This window comes from Brachyistius frenatus, unplaced genomic scaffold (assembly GCF_029030835.1).
Source record: "Brachyistius frenatus isolate BFR_SWC_R1_liver_20210118 unplaced genomic scaffold, ASM2903083v1 Contig_11, whole genome shotgun sequence".
Classification (NCBI taxonomy): Eukaryota; Metazoa; Chordata; class Actinopteri; family Embiotocidae; genus Brachyistius; species Brachyistius frenatus.
In genome coordinates, this window is record NW_027210610.1 from 2,637,022 (window position 1) to 2,661,137 (window position 24,116).

At 42.1% G+C, this 24,116-nt stretch overlaps 2 protein-coding genes across 2 annotated transcripts; one reads left to right on the plus strand and one right to left on the minus strand.

The window, feature by feature from the left end:
* The first annotated feature begins 623 nt into the window (after positions 1-623).
* On the plus strand, positions 624-6,451 carry ccdc78 (coiled-coil domain containing 78). Its single transcript, XM_069691275.1, has 14 exons — positions 624-695; positions 917-1,048; positions 1,137-1,223; positions 1,487-1,843; positions 3,215-3,265; positions 3,380-3,468; positions 3,749-3,827; positions 3,975-4,100; positions 4,202-4,398; positions 4,763-4,937; positions 5,771-5,814; positions 5,904-5,985; positions 6,069-6,169; positions 6,251-6,451. Exons 1-14 carry the CDS (start codon positions 624-626, stop codon positions 6,336-6,338), a joined length of 1,680 nt encoding a protein of 559 aa, XP_069547376.1. The 3' UTR covers positions 6,339-6,451.
* Positions 6,452-16,888: 10,437 nt separating this feature from the next.
* metrn (meteorin, glial cell differentiation regulator) lies at positions 16,889-22,446 on the minus strand. The gene is made up of 4 exons (XM_069691533.1): positions 22,147-22,446; positions 20,918-21,351; positions 19,353-19,412; positions 16,889-18,710 (listed from the first exon to the last, which is right to left on the minus strand). Exons 1-4 carry the CDS (start codon positions 22,251-22,253, stop codon positions 18,397-18,399), a joined length of 915 nt encoding a protein of 304 aa, XP_069547634.1. The 5' UTR covers positions 22,254-22,446; the 3' UTR covers positions 16,889-18,396.
* Positions 22,447-24,116: the final 1,670 nt, after the last annotated feature.

Sequence of the window (24,116 nt, forward strand, 5' to 3'; positions counted from 1 at the left end):
GTACCTGTATTGAGTTGAGTCAGCTGACCCCCTCGCAATAGCCACTATTCAAACATGTAGTAATTTTCACTGATGTACAATGATCATACATGGACCATTTAGACCTGTTAAACCTAATGTGTTTTTATCGTTTTCTAAAAGAACAAAGTCACTTCAGGCGCAGTACATAACTGTTATTCTAACTGCAGCCGCCTGAGGGTGCTGTTGTCAATGAAATTCACCAACTTTTGCTCTCTGTCAAGGCCCCAATTCATTTTACTGATCCTTGAACTTATAAATCAAGTATATATATATGATATAGCTGCTAGAGGTCCTCTATAGTCATTATTTTGGGATAGAACTGTAAACAGAGCCAACTGTAGAGACTTTTATGCTCAAAAGGGTGAAAGCAGCGAACAGTGGGTAAAGTTAAAGACAAAAAAGATGGTTGGGATATTCCTGAATTACATTTACAGTGATAGTTGTGTTGCTTTTGAAAAAATAAATAATAAGTACACACTCAAAGTCTGTATCAAATGAGCTATTAAAAATGTGTGTACGCACACACACCAGTTGCATTTGTGTTGTGGAACTATGGCAACGTACTGTTGGTGGATACAAGCAGCAGTTAACAGTAAATGAAGATGGAGGCTGAGGACCACCTGCCAACTTTAAATCAACTTCAGGAGCGAGTTGAAGCTCTGACAAAAGAAAATGTGAGTAAAATATACAGTTTTTTAACACACTGCTGGAAAAAAAGTTAGTTTTAGTTTGGTAGTATGAAACATTAAGCTACAGGAAAAGGGTGAAGTGAACATTCAGTAAGTCAACTGATTTGAAACAAATTTATAATATGGTAAACATGGCAAACTTGAAGCTGGATAGTTCCTCTAATATCACTTAATTTGCGTGTGTGTTTCTCTCCCCCTCACTTTAGCTGCAGATACGTGATAAAAATGAACGACTCTTCACCAAAGTGGGCTACCTGGAGAGCAGACTGGGCCACCTGGCCAGCTCCAACACAGACCTGTCCTGCAGGCTGATCCAGAGTGAAGAAGAAAGACTGAAGGTGACGAGAGTTCCTGAGCCCGTGTTGAGAAATTATAAATGTGTCTTTATATTATAGAGCCAAAAGTTTTCCGTGTCTAATCTTTCAGATGTCAAAGGAGCTTGTGGAGGAGAAAATTCTGACTAACAAACTGAGAGAACAATATGAAGAAGAGACATTCGAGCTGAAAAACAAGGTGAGGGTTTTCTGGGACAAAGTATGTAGTGGTAAATTTAAAAAAAAGTGGGTAATATTTGGTCACCATTCAAAAAATGTCATAAACCAGATGGAAATAATCTCAGGAAAATCAATTAGTTTATTGAATCAAAAGATTTGCATCCATCAATATGACAAAATGATATGTGCTTGTTTTAAATAGAGTTTCCGTGAGTTTATTCTCCACAACATCCCTGCTCCCAGTGAGTCACTGTCTGTGCTGCACATGTTTCCTCTGCTTAGATGTTAAACCTAAACGGTGTGATAACTGAGATTGAAATAGAGCGAGACAAGTTGCTCAGGGAGCTCCAGTCGACTGAGGCCCGTCTGAAGGTGAAAGAAAAGAGCGGCCAAGACTCGACAGAGGAGTACGCCACGCTGAGGAAGAGCTACCAGGTTCTGGCCGAGGCCCACGATAAAGAACTGGCTCAGAGTGAAGAGCTGAGTGCAGAGCTGCTGGCGCTGGCTCAGGCCCAGGACGCCCTCCACAGGCAGCTGGAGGAGCAGCAGCAGAGCGTGAGGACTACCACCCAGGGCCTTCACGGGGAGCTGGACAGGGTGCAGGCTTTGATCAGTCGCCTGTCACATGACAGAGTCAAGGTGAGACGGCGTATTGGTTGCTGGGTGCCTTTAATGGAATTATTCACGTCAAAATTAAAGTATAATCACTGACATCTTGCTGACTTTTGTTTGCGAACCAACCAGGCGTCAAACAATTCAGCCAAGAAGTAGGGAGATCGGGGCTTGTTGTCACACTTTTCACTCTCTCTTACATATCTTGGGATCCACAAATCACATAGTTATACAGGATTTACCAAATGAAAGAGGAATGTCTCTGGCATTTTTTCAATTCAACACATTTTAAGATCGTACTTCAGAACAGTTATAGGCAGTCAAATAGCTGATGTGCACTTGTGTCAATTTGCCCCATCAGTGCAAGCTGTCACAAGAAATAAACCTATGAAAAATGCAAATTCAAGATTTCTTTTTTAATAAGAGAAAGTCCTTTTGTCCTATTTTCTTTCTTCCTTCCTTCTAAAAATATATTAACCCATTTATATGTTAAATATCATTAAACAATTCTTTGATTGCTGATTGGCCAACATTACGAAAAGTAGCTACCTCTATTTATTGAATTTTCACTGATATTATTGACGTTTGGTACAATTTCCAAATAGTAGCTGATTAAACAATATCTCAAAAGATTTACAGTAGAGGTAGATTCTGTTTGTATTTGTACCCAAAATCTCCCAAGACTACTTGCTCCGTACCGCCATATTTGCTAACACTTGCTAAATCTCTGGTTAGCGTGGTACATGAAAATAGTAAAAGGTATAAAAAGATACTATATTAGCTCCTCTACAAAATACAAATATATAATTTGTAATATTCGTTGCTAGAAGAACAAAACTACATCAATTGAAATGTACATGTTTGGTTTCACCAACATGTGTGTGTCTTTGTACAGTTGTATGAGGAATTATAAAAGTGGAGAATCAGTGAATCTCCACCCTTTCCTGAAAATAAATACATTTTGTTTTTGCGGTGCTTAAATAGTTGGCACGTTTTGTGGTGCGTACGGTACATGCCGTCATACATTTTGGGCTGCACGCGGGCATCTGCAGAGGGGTGTGGACATGGAAAGCATGAGTTGGCCACGGTCCCAAAAAGAAAATCTTTTCCAGCTCCGACACAATCGGAACGTGTTGCTCAAACTTCTCCAAACAGTTTTTGCCACCGGAGCTAAACGATGTACCTGTGGGTGAAAAAGTATCATTTTCCCTCATAGTTTCTTGGGTGTTACGTGAAGACAAAGCCTTGTTATCATAAATGTAATGCCTTAAAAAAAAAATGATTACAATCGGCCTCAAAAAGGTTTTCATTTTGAGTGAAACTACATTTTCAATACTTATTATGGCGTTACTATTTATTTCCGAGGTTTGGTCCAATTTTATGTCATTGTATTAACAGCCTGCGGATCTCGCAGCATTGGACAAGGAGCAAAAAACTATGGAGAAAACTGTGAGTATTTCTGATCAAAATACAGTCCATTTCATTTTTAGAAATGGTGGCCAACATGTGTTCTACAGGCCTCGGTAAACCAACGACAGTTTTCATCCGTCTGCTCTCTCATAGCTGCTTGGAAACCAAGATGAGATCAAAGACATGCTGGAGAAAATGAGGAGCAGCTACGAGCAGCAGCAGAAGAAGCTGGAGGAGAGAGTGTGAGCGCCAGCGAATGTTTGTCAAGTACTTGTGCACCGGCTTAACTGAGATAAAACATCATTATCTCTCCATTTCCAGTCGTCAAACAAGCGTACCCATCTCAGGATGTATGTTCCTGTGTTCAGCCCACACGCATGTGCTTTGTGGTTGCATCTTTGATTTTTATTCCCGAGCTGTGGCTTCATTTGCTGTGCGTGTGATGTGGTCTCTTTGCTTCCTCCTGTGATGTGGATTTTGGTCTCTGCTACTCTTGTGGTCGGGCCTGTCTTTGGTCATCAGGGTGGCAATGGGTAAAGAGCACCAGGAGGACAACAGAGCGATCCGGATCAGTCAGCAGAAAGTGTCTGAGCAGAGCGGGGTGAGCATGAACAGATCCGGCCACTGATTTACAGCACGTTCCTAAAATGATTTTTAGTACTACCACTGTTTGGCAGCCTCAGAGTTGCAATTTCAGCCGGTTAAAAACAGTGGAAGTAAAATAATGTACGTGTTGTTTCCTTTTGAGGCCTTGATGTGCTCTCAGAGCCAAACGAAGCACGTAGAAGAAGAAAACTCTAAACTGCAGCTGCAGGTCAAAGAGCTGAATGAGGAGTACCGTGCAAGGCTGATTTGTTATTTACAGGACTTATCTGTGAGTAGCAGCACACACAAAGCACTTTTTAAAGTATGATAATCTACATAAATCCTTTAGCACTTCCTCACACCATCTCATTTTATCCCCCTTTAATCCAGGAATACATTGACGGCCTTGGAGAGGGTAAAAGCCCCTCAGAGCAAAGTAAGATGAGGATATTTGTTGACAATATGCTGCAGGATGTTCGTTCATCCTACAGGGTCAGGGAGGAGCAGCTCGCCTCCGCTGCTCGTTCCTACAAGAAGAGACTGCAGACAATCACCAGAACCCATCATGGACTCCTTATTGCATACAGGTGACACTTCCTGTTGTCACTCTCCTGTTTGTTTACATGTGTCTGCTGTTTAGTGTGCATACATATCCCATAAACATTAAAAAAAAAGAAAGAAAAAAAAAGCAGAATTTATTTGTTACATTTTTTTTTCTTACCATTATTCTTTTTGAGGGTCCGCCACCCTTAGGTTGGGAACCACTTTGCTATATACAGTATAATCAGCAACTTTTACAGATTGTATTGGTGTAAGCATATGTGACTGATTACTGATGAATTATCTATTATCAATCTCTATAGTTAAACTTGGGACCTGCAGCCATCAATAGAATCCACAATGTAAATTCATAATGATTACCTGGCTACATTTATGCATCTTGATCTTCAGGGTTCAGAGGGAGCAGATCTTGGCAAAGCCAGAGAATGGTCTGGACCCTGGACCACCAGAGGCCCACTTCAGCCTGGAGCCCACTGAACTGAGAGATGACACTGAGAAGGAGCTGCAGCTACTTCGCCAGGACAAAGCGAGGCTGGAAGTTCATCTGCAGGCAGCCCAGGAGCAGGTAGCACAAAAGAAAGATGGCTGCTTTGAAGTGGATTGATCTGCTTTTGTTTTGTCTGCTGACTGTTTGTATTTGGTCCATTGGGAGTCTTCTTTGTGTCCCGTATAAAACCAAAGAGGATTTGTTTTGTGAGCGGTGATCTGGGGGGAAAAAAATTTGAGGTGGACTGCTGATTATGTGACAGCACCGATGGGAGATTTATTTCAATCTAACTGGTTGGCATCATGGTTACAGTTGGAGAATTGTCATCATGGGTGCTAGTTTATTTGTTTTAGATATGTTTATGGAAAACAGACTTTTTTGGAAAATGTGCTGATTGACAAAGCAGAACCGTGACTTTCCAACAAAGTTTATGCAATCTGCCAAGAATGACTCATTGACTTTCCATAAAACCAGAAGTTTACATTTTTCATTCATGTTTGAGCATTCAACATGTAAGAAATGATGTGTTAGTTACTGAGCTGTAGTGGAGCTGGTGATGGATTATGTTACTTTCAGACAGACCAGGCAAAATGATTCCCTGATAGCCCTTTTAGTTTCCAGTCGGTACGCTAGATTAAGTTAATCATCCACTGCTTTATCTTAGTTATATATTGGCTTTATGTTTATACATTTATATATATATATGAAACTCTCAGGAAGAAAGTAAATAAACATCTTCATTATTTACCTTCAGCATAAATTAAGTTCTTGAGGGGAAAATAAAGTTCTTGACCTTCAAACAGGCACATTATAAAGTTTTTTTTTACTTTAAAGCAATTGTTTTACATTTATTACAATTATTTATGTATTTTTACTGATTCTCGACCCTCACCCTCACTTTTCTGTTTCAGATGGCTGTTTTTAAAGTGCATGTGGAAAATCTAAACTGTCATGAGTGAGTGTAATTTTTATATTTTACCAAATGAGAAATGGGGTCAGCTGTGCACATATGTCAGAAATTTTTGAAAAATGTAACTTTATCAGGCCGGCAAAACTGGAGCAGATATGTGGGGAATCCTGGCTGGATATGAGGAAGCAGCTGAGGGAGATCACAGACTCTACACTGGTAAATAAATACCTTGTTATTGAATTTCATAATGCCTGAACACATTCTTGATTAATTAATTAAGATACATTTTCTTCAACTAGGTGGGCTTGGAGAAGGAGCGTGGCCGCCTCATCACCAGAGCAACAGTTGCCGAGGCGCAGGTGTTGGAGTTGCAGGACTACATCGACAACCACCTGGGCAGGTCAGGAAGCCGCTTGATGTGAAAGTCATATAATGTTCACTCTCAGAAGAGTGTTACAATGAGCTTTACTGCTACCTGCAGGTATAAACAGGAGATCACACATCTCCGCAGGCTGCACGGGAAAGAGAAGGCGGGGCGCTCCCAAAGTGCTCATTCATCTCTCAATTAAGAAAACTCATCAAAATCATGAAATATAGCAAATCTAGGTTGGACAAATTTCACATATGTAAACTGAAAATTATGGATGTGTACATTTATTCATTAAAATTATACATAACCCGGTGGTTGTGAGAAGTCTTGAATTAAAATAACAACATTTAAAGCCTTTTTAAGTCGACACTCCATATAAATCTAACTGAATAATCAACTTTAAGCATTTCTACCCATATGGGATGTGTTTTACACCATCAGTAGGTGGTGCTGCTCACACTGATGGTTTCCTATATGAAAGGCCCCCAAAGAAATCTGGCCTTGAGAAAAAAATGCCTGGAATGTTTGTAAAGCTTATGTCAATTTCACGAGCTCGGGAGAAGAAAGCGTTGTGACAATGAGGGGTCACCCTGGTGAGAATAATGTCATTACATGTTACCCAGACACGTACACGCCCGTGAATACTTTTCCCAACAATGCCGTGCTGAGAACCGCGGGGCAAACAAGCCGGGCTTTTTCCAGAATGGAGGGTTCACATTTATAACCTCAGTGATGGCGTGAATAGCCAACTACTCCCTTTAAATCCCTTTAACAGTGAAAGGGTCTGCATTTTTTTTTTTTTTTTTTTTTTCTCGTGTGTTTGGTGCCCATGCTTCATGCCACAGCTGACAGAAAAGCTATTAAACAGTCCCTTTAGAAGTATCTGAAAAGTTGTCAGGTTTGGTTTAAAAGTATGAGTTTAAATCAGACTTTATTAGTCTTTCTTAGTCTCTTTACTAGTATAAGTTAAAATGTTGAAGTTAAGATACTCCGGGGAATGATGGGAAAAATGGAGGCGATTGAGAGAGTCATACGCATGTCACCCCAATTCCCTTTTCAGGGGGCATGCCAGTCGTGGGAGGGAGGGAGGAGGGGCTGGGGAGCATGGGTGTGAAAGTTTGAGAGGAATGGGAAGTGGGATTTTGTTAGTAATGTATTACACTCCCAGGGCCCTGGGAAAAGGGGTGGAGGTGGGGGTGTTCAGCTTGGGTCGTTGCCAACATAGTCACTGTGCCAAAACGCTGGGTGCTGGGCACCACTCCTCTCACCGGCAGATCTGTGGGAAAATCCTAAAACCAGGTTGTTCTCTGCTGCCCGTTCACCAAACACAGGGAGGTGGTGTGTCTGCAGAGACCGCTGCAAACTTGTACAAATAAAATGCACAATGTAAATTTAAAAAAAAAAACAAGAAAAGAAGTAGAAATAGTAACATTACAAATGCGTAGTAGTCTGGTGCCCTGCAGCTGGTCCCCACGGCAACGTGCCAAGATTTTTTTTCTTCCAAGTCGATACATCTTGGACAAGTTGACTTGTTGGTATGTGAGCAGCTTTTTATCTTCCACTTATGTGGCCGCTATTATGATGTAAATACTGTTCATAGCAATTATTAGATGAGATCCAACGGATACAAATTTGACAACAAAACAAACGTTAATTAATGATTTTTGCTGCCGTGTTGAAATGTTACAAAATTGACAAAGACGTCATTTTAATAGTAGAAAGAATAAAAAGGAGTGGGTGGTGACGCCATCTGCAGTTATTTTGCTATGAAACAACTGTATCCAGCTGGGTAGAAACTTAACAGTGAAAAGTTCTCACTGACTTTGTCGAACCAAACTGGAGACAATGTCGCTGTTTCAAGTGTAATTTATCACCGTAACCCCCAACCCTACATACAATGAATCAATTCATGCAAGGCAGTAATTGAGTGATAAGATATTACATATTAATATGGTGAATGTGTTAAAATAATCACATTTCATGTAATTCAATTCAATTTCAATTCAGTTATATTTATATTAGGCCAAATCACAACACAAGTCAACTCAGGGCACTTAACATAGTAAAGTCCTTACAACAGAACCGCACAACATTAATAATCCTTAAACTAAGCCTTTTGTGCTCTATCTGCCTTCTCAATACAACCCATTCATATTTTACTGAAGTGATCTTACTTGATGAATCCCACATATGTTGTAGATCAAGTTCTGACAAGTTCTAGGATGCCATCAACACTAAAACTTAGAAATTATGATCAAATCCAATGAACTCATTTGTGTCTTATCAAAGCTAAAGTTGATTTGCTATTGCAATGCATTCTGTAATCCTGTAGCTTCTTTTGTACAGAGTTAATGGACATCAGTCTGTTTAAATGAGTGGAGTCTATCTCATCTACTGAACTTTTTCACCTTACAATGGCAAAAAAAGAATACGCTGTGATTGTGTAATCTACACATTCAGGCTCTCATATCAGTACAAATGGTTCCTTTTTTCTGTCCTTTCAGACTTTCACAAAAATTCTGACGCAAATAAATGAACTTGATGTGACTTTTTAAATGGACTTGTTTTACGCAGTTTATTTGGGTGTTAAAAACATGTAACAGTACATTACAGCATTCAGCTCACCCGACCGATAACGTAGACCGTTAAAAGTGAAATATTTCTGAGCATGTTTACTCTATTTGCAGGATTGCAGCATAATATTGCAAATATTTTCAAAATAACACCTTGTGAAAATAGCTGCACATCAACGGAAGATTAGGTCGAACTCATAATGAAATTTCAAACAGTTTGATTACACCATAGATTTGCGTTCTGGTCATTACATGTATTTCTGCGTCATTATACTGCAAGACCCTGATTCAATCAACGTAAAGACTGCACGTTAACATATGATCCTTAATCGCTTTCTCTGCTCTCTTCTGTTTCGTTGATGTTACTTTGGACGCACATTTGGTTTGGTGGTGGGAAAGTGGGGAGACAGGTTGGATGAATGTGTCGTTCGGAGGATGGGAAGCAGGGTGTAGCGATGCAGAGGAAGTACCTCACATGGCTCGCGATGGGCCGCTCGTCAAGAGGCCCTTTGTTTTAGGAGGTTAATGCCTAATTGATACAGGCTTAATGAGAGCTGGCTGTGTGTGCGGTGTGTGTGTGAGCCGAGGGGCTCGATGGCCCCACTGTAATTGGAACGGACAAGCCTTGTGTGGAGGAGTGCACGGGGAAGGGATTTATGGGAACGCAAGGAAAGAAGAGGCAGAGTGGGAATGAGGAAGAGAAGGTGACAATGAGAAGGAGGAATGTGGGGGCAGTGAGAGAAGAATCTGGTGTGATCGTGAAAGCATGATAGAAATGCAGTGACAATAAAAAAAAAACGAGTACGAAGTGGAAGCAGGATGTTCTCATGGTTGTTTAGTCGGTGTCCTCTCAGGTTTTAGGGGCTTTATTATGTATTATAAATCATTTTCTGTCAAATTTAATGTTCAATACACAGCATACTTGAAGCAAAAATGCAGACGTGGACTGTAACTGTCTGTTTTCCGAGACACCTGTCTTTTCTGATGTCTTTTCACCCCCTCTTTTTTCAATCTGACAGTCTGAGGCTATTCATGCAAGAGTCCTCAGCTTCCCTCCAGACAGGCTTTCAGCATGAAGGCTGGAGAGGCATCAAGAGGGAGGAGGGAAGGGGCAGGAGAGGCGAGCACAGAAAGAACCGTGCACTTCAGAAAACCTTGAAGAATTAGGACTGAAAGCTGTGGAGATTCTGGGTGGCTAAAAGAGACGGGAATAAAAAAATAAACGGGGTCTGTGTGCATAATTTTAAAGATGAGAGGGAAGAATGAAAATAAAATATGAATTTTTTTTTTTTTAAGCAGGTTAAGCTCCAAAGAGGCATGCTAAATGATCAAATGTGATAATTGAATGGAGTGTGTGGAAGAAAGACAGAATACAGGGTGACAAAAGAGACGAGGAACAGTTACAGTAAGGGTGAGAAAGACGGGAGGGAGGCAGCTTGATGAACAGCAGCGAGTGAGAATGAGGCTGAGTGTCGGTGAGGGAAGGAGAGAGGGACAGACCCTCTGCTTTCCCACACTCGGCCCGTTCCCACAGTGGACCCGGCTAATCCCTGTCTTAATTGGGGGAGAATTCCAGTGCACATGTTCCCCTGGAATGAATGTTAGAGCGAAGGGAGAGGAGAGCTCGGGAGCTTCTAACACATCGTACAGGCCCCAGCGGCCGGGCTGATGCACACTGTGAGTGCACTTTGTCGGAATATAAACATGCCGCCCGACTGTCAGCACATCTGATGCATAAATGGCTTCAGAAGTTGCTGCGTTTCTTTTTTCTTTTGACTAGATCCAACGTGAGAAATGCTCTCAGCAGCAGCTTGGCATTGCTTTGTCACATTCCACCACGTGAGACGTATGTAACTTAAAAGTTTCATTTAATGGATGTTAAAAGGATAAATCCTTCATTCATCAGTTTCAACACTGTTAAAAAGTTTGGTTCACTCAAATGTCAAGACGAAATGTGTGTCTCTCACCTCTAGAGCCACCGGACCATGAATAGTTTCAGTCTTAATGCGCCGGGGTTTTAAGATATTTGCATACTGGTGGTACCCAGTACAATATTTTCTCATGACCCGTCCTTCAAGGGAAGTTGTTCCGAAAAACCGTAAACACTGAACTTTCGACTTGATCAGTCAACCGAGAACCAACCCTTGCTCTGGATAATCCTCAGTTTTTACTGTGACTGAGACTGTGGCACCGTGTTAAAACATTCACAGTTCAGTTTTTGGGGCATTTGAAATGGTTTTGAAAAACCAAAACTGAATACCAGGTTTTCCAGTGGTCAAACACATGACTCACCAGTTTTCCCTGATATTCAGCCATCATACCGGAGAAATTCAGCAGCAGAGGAACCATTTTCTCCACCTCCACTAGACTCAATGGACCAAATTGAAATGCAAGTACATTGCATACTGGGCTTTGTGATTGGAATCAAAGATATTCAGCAATGTTCATGAGCTCATTTTCTAGCAGGGTATCTGTGTACCAATTTGGCAATTGTCACAGATATTCACACAATAATGGTGGGAATTGTAGGAAATCATTACCTAGAAGTTAGAGAGGCTTGAGAGGCACAAAACAGAACTACAAACCTTAATATACAATACCAATTTATGACATCTAACATAATTTCTGTATCAACACCATGTTTTCATCATGTCCCACCTCCGTGCACCAGGTATATCTGTTGACAAATCTCACCCTGAAGCTGTTTTGCAGGAGAAAAATGCAAGGAGATACTAGTAGCATAACAAAACCACAGTGAGAGGCAGTTTCGTTCCTGCCTACCTCTTTCCTTAATAAACAGTTTGAACAATAGGCACAGTGCAATACGTCTCAGAGGAGGTAACCCAAGACAAGTCCTCTAAGGGGAAAGATAACAGGCAAAAAGAAAATGGGCAAAAGAAGGTGAGGCAGGCAGCGCTGCAGTTTGCAAGATTAGATGGAAAAAAACAGAAAATGGGTGGGAGGTAGTGAGACAAGAGCTCAGCTAATCTGCCGGGGAAGTTTCTCCCTTTTGTGTTGACAATCAGAAATGTTTTGTCAGAAAACTATAATCCTGGTGGTTAATTGCTAGGGTTTGAGGGCTCAGCAAAAAAACAGGTGTGTTTCCCTGTGATGGGTAGACTCTCAGTCTGGGGCTTAATAGTCTCTCTCTCTCTCTCTCTCTCTCTCTCTCTCTCTCTCTCTCTCTCTCTCTCTCTCTCTCTCTCTCTCTCTCTCTCTCTCTCTCTCTCTCTCTCTCTCTCTCTCTCTCTCTCTCTCTCTCTCTCTCTCTCTCTCTCTCTCTCTCTCTCTCTCTCTCTCTCTCTCTCTCTCTCTCTCTCTCTCTCTCTCTCTCTCTCTCTCTCTCTCTCTCTCTCTCTCTCTCTCTCTCTCCAAAGGACTGACGTCAGCCACGCAAGGAAGCAGGACAGAGTCCAAGTGTCATTGTTTGACAAGAGTTTTGCTCAGAGATGAGGATTTTAGCTGCAAAACAACTGAAAGAACATTCAAGTTACAATTCAGAAATGATCATATGATGATAGCTGATATTTTAAAATAAGCATTGGTTAATATTTTGATAATTTGCCATGCTGTCAGTCTTGCTTTGTAGATTTCAGCGTGGATCTGTTGCATCGTAACAACTATTTGATGGCTTGTGATATGAAGATTGATGTGATCTGTGCACAGATGTTGGTCTCCAGAGGATGAACCCTCCTGCCTTTAGACATCTCCTGACTTTTCCTCTCGTGTCACCATTGAGGGTTCACATTTTCCCCCTTCATTGAAATATCATGTTTGATGGATTGCCATAACATTTTGTACTTGGTATTTAAAGTAACCGGAAGATGAATCCTCATTACTTTGGTGATTCTTGGATTTATTTTCATTCCCCACTCGTTGGTCAAATTTTGATACAAACATTCACGGTAGGCAAAGGATGAGTCCTTATGTTTTAGGTGATCTTCTGACTTTTCTTGTAGCACCTTGACAAAGTTGACATTTTTGTGTTTCTCAGGTTAACTAACAGTCCTCTAAGGTGTCATGTAGGGGCTACTTACAACCAAATATAAACAGCAAAACTACATTCCAATTGCCTTAGCTGTATGTTTTGTGTTTATAGCATGCTATCTATCTATCTATCTATCTATCTATCTATCTATCTATCTATCTATCTATCTATCTATCTATCTATCTATCTATCTATCTATCTATCTATCTATCTATCTATCTATCTATCTATCTATCTATCTATCTATCTATCTATCTATCTATCTATCTATCTATCTATCTATCTATCTATCTATCTATCCATCTATCCATCTATCCATCTATCTATCCATCTATCCATCTATCTATCTATTTATCTATCCACCCATCCACCCATCCAACCAACCAACCAACCAACCAACCAATAAATGTCTCTAAGTAGCATTATTAGAGTATGATGTCAGAGTTTGGAGGTTTTGTGCTTGTACCCCCTGCAGGCGATGTCTGCCCCAGGATTCAACGGAGGAGATGGCAGCTGTGTTCAGTTCAAACGGAGGGTTAGTGAGCGGGCCTTCGCTGGAGGGGGTTGCAATTCATTCCCTCTGTCTTTCCTTACAATACTTTTTTTTTGGCGGGAAAGCACCAAAGACGCTTGTTTGACCCAACTTGTGTTTCTTTACAGGACCCCCTCCCTGAGAAAAGTGTCGCCCGCCTCCACACTCATACACCATGTCCACCCTGTCTTGATTGATTTTCAGTGCGCATTTTGGAAAGGATTACAGCCATCTGCAGGCTCTTGAGGAACAAAGGGGGCTCCTCGCTCTCCTCCCTTCAGTACTTCAGAGGGATAACATGGCCAGATAAACATGCTCTTGCACCGCTTTACACTTGTTCTCTATTCTGCCTTGACCTCTCAATCCACCCAAACTGCCCACTCTACTTTAAAACTGATCACATTATTCTCTCCTAATGTCAGTCTGCTCTGGGAAAAGTACTCTACACATTAGTTTTTGTAAATTGCTCACTGGAGATTAGTCAGTATGAGTCACTGCACAGACAAAGTTCTTCCATTAAAGACAGAGCAGGGCTTGAAGTTTAATATTTGATAATGGTTGCCACTTTTATGGTCTGAGGATAAGCACTCGGGCAGAGCAAGCTATCATGTTCTCACACCTGAACACTCACAGTTTCCTTTTGGAAATCAACCCTCCCAGCTGTTCCAGGGTGTTATGGGAACCAGAAATTGTCAGCTGGGAATCTGGGATGCCAAAATGTGGTAATAGATTTCAGGCTCACTCTCAGCTGGTGTTGCTGATGGAGAGGCAGCGGGATGCACAGCCAGTGAGTCACAGGAGGAGATGGACAGACCACTTGGTCTCATATTTGGTTACAGTGTTTTCCTTTACAAAATCATTTGTTTTTGTGGAAATTAAAGGAGATTTCATAAATTCTTACTAATTTAGCTTGTAAAAAAAAAAAGCAGTACAGAAGCAAAAATCAGCAAAACTTACACATCAAATCAAAAAAGAAATACTAACAGTTAGCTTTAGCTTTTAAGCTAATCTCTTTTGACAAACGTCAAGATATTAATGTGATCATTTTGCATAATCGTCAGACTTGTTTCCATTCATCAGCTGGATGAAACTAACAGATATATCATATTTCCATGTCATGCCTAAACATTTCATATACCCCATTTTGAGGTGGCATCAATACAGACATACGTCTAAAATCTTGTGAGGGAACGATAGTTATGTTTCACCTGAAAGTGTTTGAAAGACATTTAGCATGAACTCGGTCAAAGTACACACTGAACAGCGAACTCTTTATCACCTGCCACCGAGGACCAAGAGTGAATCACTGTGGAAAAAGAAAACTGCCAAAGAGCTTCGGAGATTTAGTCATTTAACAGCCTCAAGTGCCGTTTAGCACGAGGAGAAAGATATGAGATTTGGGTCAAGTGTGTGTCAGAGCAGTGCAACCACTGTTTTGGAACCACAACAGCACAACAAGCAGCAGCTGTGGACCAAGTTGTGGGAAAGATTAGCTGATGGACCTATGAAAAGAGCAGGATATGCGTGAGAAGCTCTATTGTGTACTAAAAGAGAGATATAGTACAGAAATGAAAATTAATACGGAGATTACTTTAACCCTGGAAAAGGATATCAATAGTTTATACAAGAAATTGAATGGATGTTCCTTCAGTTATACAGCAACACAAAAACCGGAGCAGAGCTGATTTCAGATTTGACCTGCAGAGGACAAACAGACAAGATTGAAATCAACATGAACTGCTGAAGAAAACTGAAACCAGTGTTTTGCTCACATATGGCAGTTTGTGCATGTCTGATTAATATTGTTTTAAAAAAGAATACATACAGGAAGATTTGGCTGGTTTGATATCTGACTAAGTACATCCTGTATCTGACTTATGAACCTTTATATAGATGGATAACAGGAAGAGTTTCTGCTGGAAACACAGGACTGGGTGGGGTGTTGTACTCTACTATGTCCAGGCGCACCTTTCCCCTGTCTGTACTGCTCTCATCTCTGGAGCTTTGTCTTCGGCCACTTCCCCTCCAACTCCCATGGGGGCCTGTTGCAAGCCCACACCCAGCAACTCTCTCCTGCTGCTTCAGATTCTCCTTTCCTGAGCGCTTCCTGCTCTGCCATGTCCATACCTCGGCTCAGCCCCGCAATGAGACAGAATAAAGAGAGGACGGGGGTGGGCGGGGGAGGAGGGTTTATTGTGTGTCTACAGAGCAAATGAAAATAACTCGGCATTGAAGGAATGCATTCCATCATTACCAGTGAATGGAAGTCACCACAATGTGTTCAGTATGGTGCATGCATTAAAACATTATTAGCTTTTATTTAACTCATACAAAAGTAAACTGTGCCCCTTTGTAGTTGCTACGTTGACATTAATATGGCTTCTTTAGGGGTTCAAGCTGGGGTCACAAAGAAGTGACAACAATGCAGGAAGTTGAGCTTGGTCTAAATGTCACATGACGTATTAGGTGAGGGAGTATAATTTGAGTGCTCTTTGTTTTGGCTTATCAGCCCTGCAGCACGAACCTCGGATGGACTGAAAGGGAGGCGGCAGAGGAGTGTGTGTGTGTGTGTGTGTGTGTGTGTGTGTGTGTGTGTGTGTGTGTGTGTGTGTGTGTGTGTGTGTGTGTGTGTGTGTGTGTGTGTGTGTGTGTGTGTGTGTGTGTACTGGGCAGCTCAGGGGGCCCCCAGACACAGGATGTTTTAAAGGGGCACTGAGGCAGTAAATAGCTGGGGAGGCTGGAGGTTCACATACAGGAGTTCCTGATGCAGCAGCAAACCAGTGTATTTCTGAGGCTGATAGAGCTGGCCGGACGTGGGAAGCATGTCGAGCTTTTGTGATTCTTTTCCATTTAACCTGAACACCATGTTAATTCCCCAGCTGCTCTTTTTCAAAAGGATTTACTGCACGCTGTAAATCTGAGACTTTACTGAGGTGTGTGCAGGACATGTTTAGGCAGACAGGAGAAACAGGTGGTGAATTTATCATAGAGGTTCAGTAACGTGGATGTGCATGTATTATCTACTGTGCAGCTCCTTATCTGTTAGAGCAGAAAATGTACCACAGTCAGCCATGACAGGGAGCTGATATGCTACAAGATGCCGTAGGCCGAACCAAAGCTGAGAGTGCAAACAAACTCCAGGTTGAAAGGCGGACGACCTTCGAGAAGGAAGGACATTGTTTGATTGTGTCCTTGTGCACACGTGGTCAGGATGAAGTGAGCGACTGTGTGGCACCTCGGCTCAGCCGAGTCTGCCATGCCGCTCCCTTAATGGCAATTTATTGCTTCCTGAATGCTGAAAATGGGAGTCTGAGGACAACAGAATTCCAACTGTTGTTTTCTACCTCCTTCCCTGTCCGAACGGCCTCAGCCCCTAAATCTCTCTCCCTCTTTTAGGTCCTCTCGCCCTCTCAGGCATGCCATTTGTTCCGAGCCTTCAGGAATCTGATTCATGAGTACTTGAGGTGACTTATGTCTGAGGAAAGTTTACCATGGAGGGAACCTTTGGACTCAACCCTCTGATGTGGACTAAACATTTAGATGACTTAGAGAAGAGGATTATGGAGCATTAAAGAGCCGTGTAGAGTTACAAAGCTTTAAAGAGTACGTTTTAAGTAAAAAGGCTTCAAGAAAATAAATACCTCCAACAACAATGATTGTTTTTTTTTAAACAGAATATTTAATAATGCAGACAAACATAAAAAATATTCCACAATACAGGCACAAAACTTTTTTCATTCTTCTGTTTCTAGAATTTCTTATCAACATATTTACATTCACATTGATATTAACATAAACTCAAATCAGAAATAACAGCAAAATGGCAATGTATGCACATTATGGTAATTTGGTATGAACCCCTACTCCTTGTTGATATAGTGCACATTAGCTATGGATCACTTTACATCACAGAATTTTACACATTAAATGCATATTTTGTTTTCTCTTGAGCTAGCCGTGTCCAGTGGAGCAATGCGTTTTTTCCACCAAAATTTCATATAATCCAACTAGACTTCAGTTATGAATGGCTGTTGTCTTCAGTTTAATGAACATTGCTGAATATATACAGTTGAATATCTTTTTTTTTTTTACTTCTTACAATATATAACAACAGAGAGCAGAAAATGACTCGACAACAACCAGATTCATAACTGCTTTGGCAAAACTCCTGCTACTGAACACAGACACACTTTTAAATATTCTTTAAAATCACATACAGTCCAATTAGTTAAATTTTCTGCAGAAATATTGCATGCTATGGAAATTAAACATATAAAATATTTTTCTCTTGTCCCCTCACAAGCAAAATCTCAGACTGGCTAGAATATGAAAGTGCTTTCAGCACTGTATTGAGCTGTGAAGCTGCTCGTGTAGCCTTAGCTTTGTGTTACTACTGTATGTGCTCACATTATCTGTACATATATTAAATTCTGAATCGCTCCACTATGCTACATATAGTTGCTTTTTATTTGGTTTTCAGTGCTTGCAGCATCACACTTTCCAGATCATTCCCTTTCCTTTATCAGTGCAAATAGTGTTTGAACATTTCCTTTACTGAGGACTTTATATAATCTCCTTGATAATCGTAAAACTGAAGACAACCCCAGTGCAGAGGAAGCCAGCTACACATCAGGTGTTATCTTAACAAATACACTGTGAATAAAAGGCAGCCATTTTGAAAGCTTAGACCACAGCAACACCTGTCTCAAGTGACTCCTCAGCAGGATATTAGCCAATAGTCAGGAAACTTTCTATCAAACTTTTCCTAATTTTTCCTGAGTTTCAAAGCAATGACTCTCAGTAGGCCTGAATAATGACTTGACCTAATCTATTCCAAATGGAAAGCTTGGCGATAACTGTGACTATCTTTGCTGCATTAATGTTGGTAAAACTGTCCGGTGCCGTATGCTTGTAATCGTCACTTCAGCCATGTCACGACTCCTTCAAGACTTTCGGACCCGGCGACTGCATATTGCACTGAAATGGTGTTGGAAAAGGTCCATTTCAATCCTCAGTCCTTCGGGAATACGATGTCCGTTGGTGGTTCTGAGACCATTTGCACATCGTGGCGTCTTCCTGAACGTGGAGCAGGGCTGAGTTTCGGCCTGCCTTTCAGCACAGCTTCGATTCTGCATGGTCGACAAGCTGCTGCACAGTTTCTGTCTCAGTCTACCGGCAGTTCGCAGGGTATCTGCTGCGCTGCTTTGGCTGTGGTGTAAGCCCTCTGGAAGTCCTTGTAGCGGGGAGCACAGCCCAGCCAGGCCTCGCCGAAATGGACGCGGCCGGTGAAAAGGAAGCTCCCGGGTCCTGGTTTGACGCCACACTGAAGCAGAGTCCTGATCTCACCGCGGCTGGCCAGGCGACTGTTGCTGGTGAACAGGGCGTACTTCTGACGAAACACGCGGGTGGCGCTGACCTTGATCACTGCTGCTCGTAAGTTCTCATCCTCCTCCACTGACCGGATGTTACCTCGCACCACTGGGAAAGAGCAGGACCCTCAGGTTAATTTCAAGTTCATTTTCATTATAATCTTAAATTATAATTATAATTATTCCTTTAATTTACATTAAAGCAAGAAAAAAATAACTTTGGCGTATTTTCTCCATCTTGCTGATGTGTTATTGTCCTATTTCAGGCCTGGTTCAGATGTGGTTCTTTGTGAGCCACCAACTGATGGAAAGTCGTAAGAGGACCCTGGCCTGTTCACTAATCCTTCTAACTTTTGTTGCCAGCTGAACTTCTCAGTCACCTTACAGCTCAATCAGAGGCCTGCAGATTAGTCCACTGCTCTTTCTCCTGGGGGGTGATGTTAGGATTAGTCCACTACAGTGCCTCCTCTAGGGGCTCCTGTGGGTGTGTGATGGGAGGTGCTGAGATCTGCTGTTTCACCTTTAACCTTTGCACTTTTGAGAGGAGCACATTCGTTGGCCTTTAAACCAATTCCACACAGCCGATTTGTTGATCCTGATGAGAAATAATTTCACTCTATGGCTTTGCATGTCTGTGTTCAGTCTGTGTTCTGGGTTAATATGTTAATCTAAACTAAAAAGAATTTGAGAGGGTGGATTCACTGATTTTGATTCTTGGGTTAGCTATTTACTTTTATATGTGGAAACTTACCAAAGTCACTGGTGCAAACAGCCATCAGGATCTCTGTGTTGTTGCAGGGTCTGCAGGCATCTGGAAAGACAACAAGGGGAGAAAGAAGAAAGAAAAGAGAAGGAGAGTCAGTTGGTGACCTCATATAAGATTCTGCTGGAAAAAAACAACACCTATATGCTAATACCCAGGAAATCACAGACCGAATTTCCAGATCACATTCACTGGAATGTGAGATGAGAGTCCGGACCTTCAACTCAACAAAGGAGAGAAACCAACCATTGCGCTCTAACAGACAGCTGCTACTTTTACAGTTGGCAAAGGAGGACCAGAGGAGCTTTAAGGTATGAGGCTCTTCCACACTAGACAGTTTAAAGGCCAAATGAAACTCCCCCTTAAAGCCTTCCAGGGTGTCTACAGTCACACCTCATCAAAGCCAAGACAGGGGCCAGAAAGGGAGTAGGGCAGGACTTCAAAGATTTTTAAATAAGTTAAGTCCCACTCCTTAAAAACTACTGTGCTGTAACTTTGCAAAGGCTTGACACCTTTTTTCAGAACTAAAAAAAAATAGAGTGCACCTTACAAAGTTTTCTAACATGATTTGGACACTAAAAAAGACTAAAGCCAGCAGAGCTCTGGCTGGCTGCACTGACTGAACTGTGGCTGGAAAAAAAAAAAAAAAGTCCTGGCATTTTTTAAAGTTCTCCTTGTGGTTCTTTGGAGGCCCCTTGCCCACCCCACACATTCTCCTCCTTAGTGAAAACCTCTTAATAAATGAGATTCCTTCCTCTCTAGTCCACAGCAAACCCCCTTCCAAACCTAATCTGTGTGTGTGTGTGTGTGTGTGTGTGTGTGTGTGTGTGTGTGTGTGTGTGTGTGTGTGTGTGTGTGTGTGTGTGTGTGTGTGTGTGTGTGTGTGTGTGAGGGGGCTGTACTCCTACAGACAAGTCTCCTCACAGAGAGGCAGCTCAACAAAAGAGGGGAGCATCTCAGCTGGGCAGAGGCCTCCCTGTTGCCTAGGCGACGGCAGTAATCCCAGAATACTCATGCGGCACCCATTCAAAGGGCTCTGGACTCTGGAGAAAGCCCCACATACTGTGCTTTTGTACCCCTCCTCCCAACTCCACAGCTCCCCTGCTCCTGCTCCAAACCAGCACGCCTCTGGGGAAAGTTTGGCCACTTCCTCCTCTCTGCACTCTGCTGGGCCGCGGAAAGTCCAACCAGCCCACAGAGGCCTGCTCTGAATTATGAATCATCTACACAGTGGGTTTTATGGGGTATAATGTGATCACTGTTGGGGCAGAACTGTGCATCTGCCAAACTTTTCAGGAAGGCAGGAAAAGAGCTTCAACCACAGTTTAGGGGGGAGGTGAGAATAAAGTTTAGGTTGCAAGTTAATCAAATTTGCCAAAACTTTTTCTGCACTAAATATTTTCACAAATTTATTAACTATATAACTAACTGACAAATGGAGGTAAAAAAAACAAAAATTTTTAAAAAACAAAACAAAACAAAACATCATTGTGTCTCTTCACAGTTGACCTCTAGTAGCCCCCCTCAAACCAAGATGGCTGCCTCTGACTCACCTTCACTGCTGATGGGGTTGGAGTCCAGCGACAGGCGAGCGGTCCAGTCCCCTCTCAGCTCATAGCGGAAGGAGGCGATCCTCCTGCTGATGTCCTGATGAGGTGTGGCTTGCAGGAAGAGAGCCACCCTCTCGCCAGGCAGCCGGCTGAAGCAGCGCACCCTTGGCGGGGGAGAGGACTCCAGCCGGTCCCCTACCAGGAGCTCCAGGACCCCGTCTCTCTCCAGGTAGAGCTGGGCTCCGTGGAACTCCTCCGAGGGCTTGACGCAGGCTGTGATGAGGCCCGAGCTGCTGCCGCTGGGCCCCACCGCCACAGAGGGCAGGCGGGGTGACAGGGTGAGGCGCAGGGCTCCTTTGGGGTACAGCCAGTCCAGGGTGCCCTCGGAGCAGTGGAGGGAGATCTGCTCCACGCTGCCCTTCTGCTGGGACAAACCGCTGTGGGGAGGACAGGGGAGAGGAAACCAGATCAAATAAACGTTTCGCTGCGATTTATCCCGGCAGGAGTTTGAGCCAGAAATCCAAAACTTTTCTGAAACAACTGCACTTTAATGCAAGATAGTTTGAGATGCTTTAAATCTGATCTTTGCAAACGGGCAACTAAAACCAACATGTCCATCAGAAATGAATAGAAACAGAAAACATGAATTTAATCTTTTATTATTATCATTATTATTATTATTATTATTATTATTTATCATTAGAAGTTCAGCAGTTAAACACAAACTCCCAAAAAAAAAAAAAAAAAAAAAAAAGCGCCGCCTACTGGCACATCTGTGGTGCTGGCTCCGTCATGAAATCTTCAGGGCCAAACTTTAAATATAAACCTATATATAACGATTAAAGTTCCCCCAAATATATTTGAACAATATGGCTATGATAAGAAAAGCCCTTCAGCAGCTACATCCACACAGTGTGTGTGTGTGTTTTCTCCATGTATCTGCATTAATCCCTCAGTCTCCTGTCTGTCTGGACCCTCCATGCCTCCTGCAGACAGCCCCGAGGGACAATCGCAGCAGAGGACAACAAACATGTTAGTTGCGCCCTGATGGCGTGCCTCAACATGTTGCATTCAGGCTTTGTGCTTTGCCAGCCGTCACTCACTCTAAAAAAAAAAACTAAAAAAAACAAACACACGAGACACCTGTAGCATCTCTCTGAGCTGCGTGTTTTGCACCATCGTTTCATTAAAGCGAATGCACGAAGATCACAGGGAACACGTGAAATACTTGCCTGCCTCTCCAGCTGCACTGGTCCTCGGAATAGTTTGAGAGGGACACGTCAAAAAAGGCAAAAAGTAAAATCCAAATTGCGTTAATCCAGATCCTGAAGTCAGACATTTTCGACCGTGGATGATGCAATTAAAAAGAAGAAAGTTCTAACAAAAGATTATTCCAAAAACTGCGATGTCCTACACCTTGGTGAGAAAAATTCCTCTATAAAACAAATGACAATCTACCTGTGATAACCTCCATAACTTCCTATCCTCTTACCCTGATGTACGCGATAAGAGTACACAGCTGAACTCGCTCCTCTCCGGGCTGCTGTGCGTCAAGAGACGCGCAGCTCTGAAGTTATTCACCCTCAGAAAAACTTCACGGACCAATCGGAGTCCGACAAGACAAACTTTAAACCACTCACACAGCGGAGGGGGAGGGACGTCTGACCCGCAGGATCAGTAACTGTATGCGGAGATGAACCAGTCAGCTATTGTGTTGGGAATGTCTGCACAGAAAATACGCATTAACTTACAGCCTAAGAGAGTTTACAGACACTATAGCAGTTTAAAGACCCTCTACAGACATGTTAAAGCATAAAAAAAATACTCTGCTGTGAATAATGATTTGTGTCTGATGTTTTTTTTTTTATCCACAAAATGGTTTATAACCTTTATTTTATTCTGAATCATTTAAAAATACAGAATCTATGAATACCCAAAATTTTTTAAAGTCTTCTGCTTTCCATGTGAACTCATTTCTCATTGTATTTGCACGTTTCTACATCGCACTTACTAGTGGTGCATGTTGCATGTAGTACTCACACGTGCATGTCTCAAACCTACTTTAAAAGTGAGCACAGAGGGATTTTTTTTTTTCATTCAGCAGAAGAATGTAAAAATAAGACTTTCATGGTCAAATGCATTTTATTTCTGTGAAGGTTAAACATCCAAGTGAAGTAACGGTGGGCAAAACACAATCCTGAGTGAAAAGAGAACTGTAAATAGACCCCTTTGCTACTTTGATAGAGTAAAGATATCTTGGTTTATAAATTATTCCCACTTTCTGGGAAATGTTTGCTCATAGTTTTAATGTTTGCATTTTTAAAAGCTCACCAGTTTACAATAACGCTTTTCTTTCTGCTCCGGCCATTTTAAGGGCCTCTGAAATGTCCGAAAATATATTTGACTTCATATTGCTGAAGTAAAAACCGTCTGCATAGAGAAGTGGTCACAGTTCAATAATGCTAACCTGATTTTCAGACAGACCATATATGATGTTGATGATGTTGAAGATTTGGCCTCCTCTGGTTGTCGTGCCCTCTGCCCTTTGCTCCCGCTGGGCTGCTCTTTCATGTTGCGGTATTTATAACCAAATCAAATATTCTTTTGTGCTAATGCTGCCATCCATCTCCCCAAGCCAGTGACTTTTGGTGGACTTGTGTGTGTTTTTTGCGTGCTTGTGTGTGTGTGTGTGTGCGTGATGAATGTCTCGGTCCCTCCGATGGAGTTATGACAAGGCCTCAGACCAACACAAAGGCACATGTGCAGAAATCCAGCTGCTTTATTGTCTGCAGCAGGACGGAGCTTTGTTTTCTGCGGGGCATTTCAAAGCAGCAGAGTTTAAAGCACAAAGCGACGGGGGGGACTCGGTCAAAGACAAATGAATATATTAGTGCCTAAACTTGGGTATGGACTTCACAAGACTGTCACAGCAGCCACGTGTGCACAGTGTGCTCAGACATGGACAGTGAAATTTACACATTTTGTCAAACACATCATGTATTCATGCATCTGTCCATTAAAACAAAAGCGCACACGCTCCATGTGACCCTGTCATGACCTGAGCTACAGTTGTATCCAGCCTGGATCATATTCGGTGCTGAATGCACACGAGGATCTTCCACTTCAAGCTTCTGATTTAATGTGGTTCTCTACTGTTGGATTACAACATTATCAATGTCTTGCAGTGAGTGAATTAAAGGAA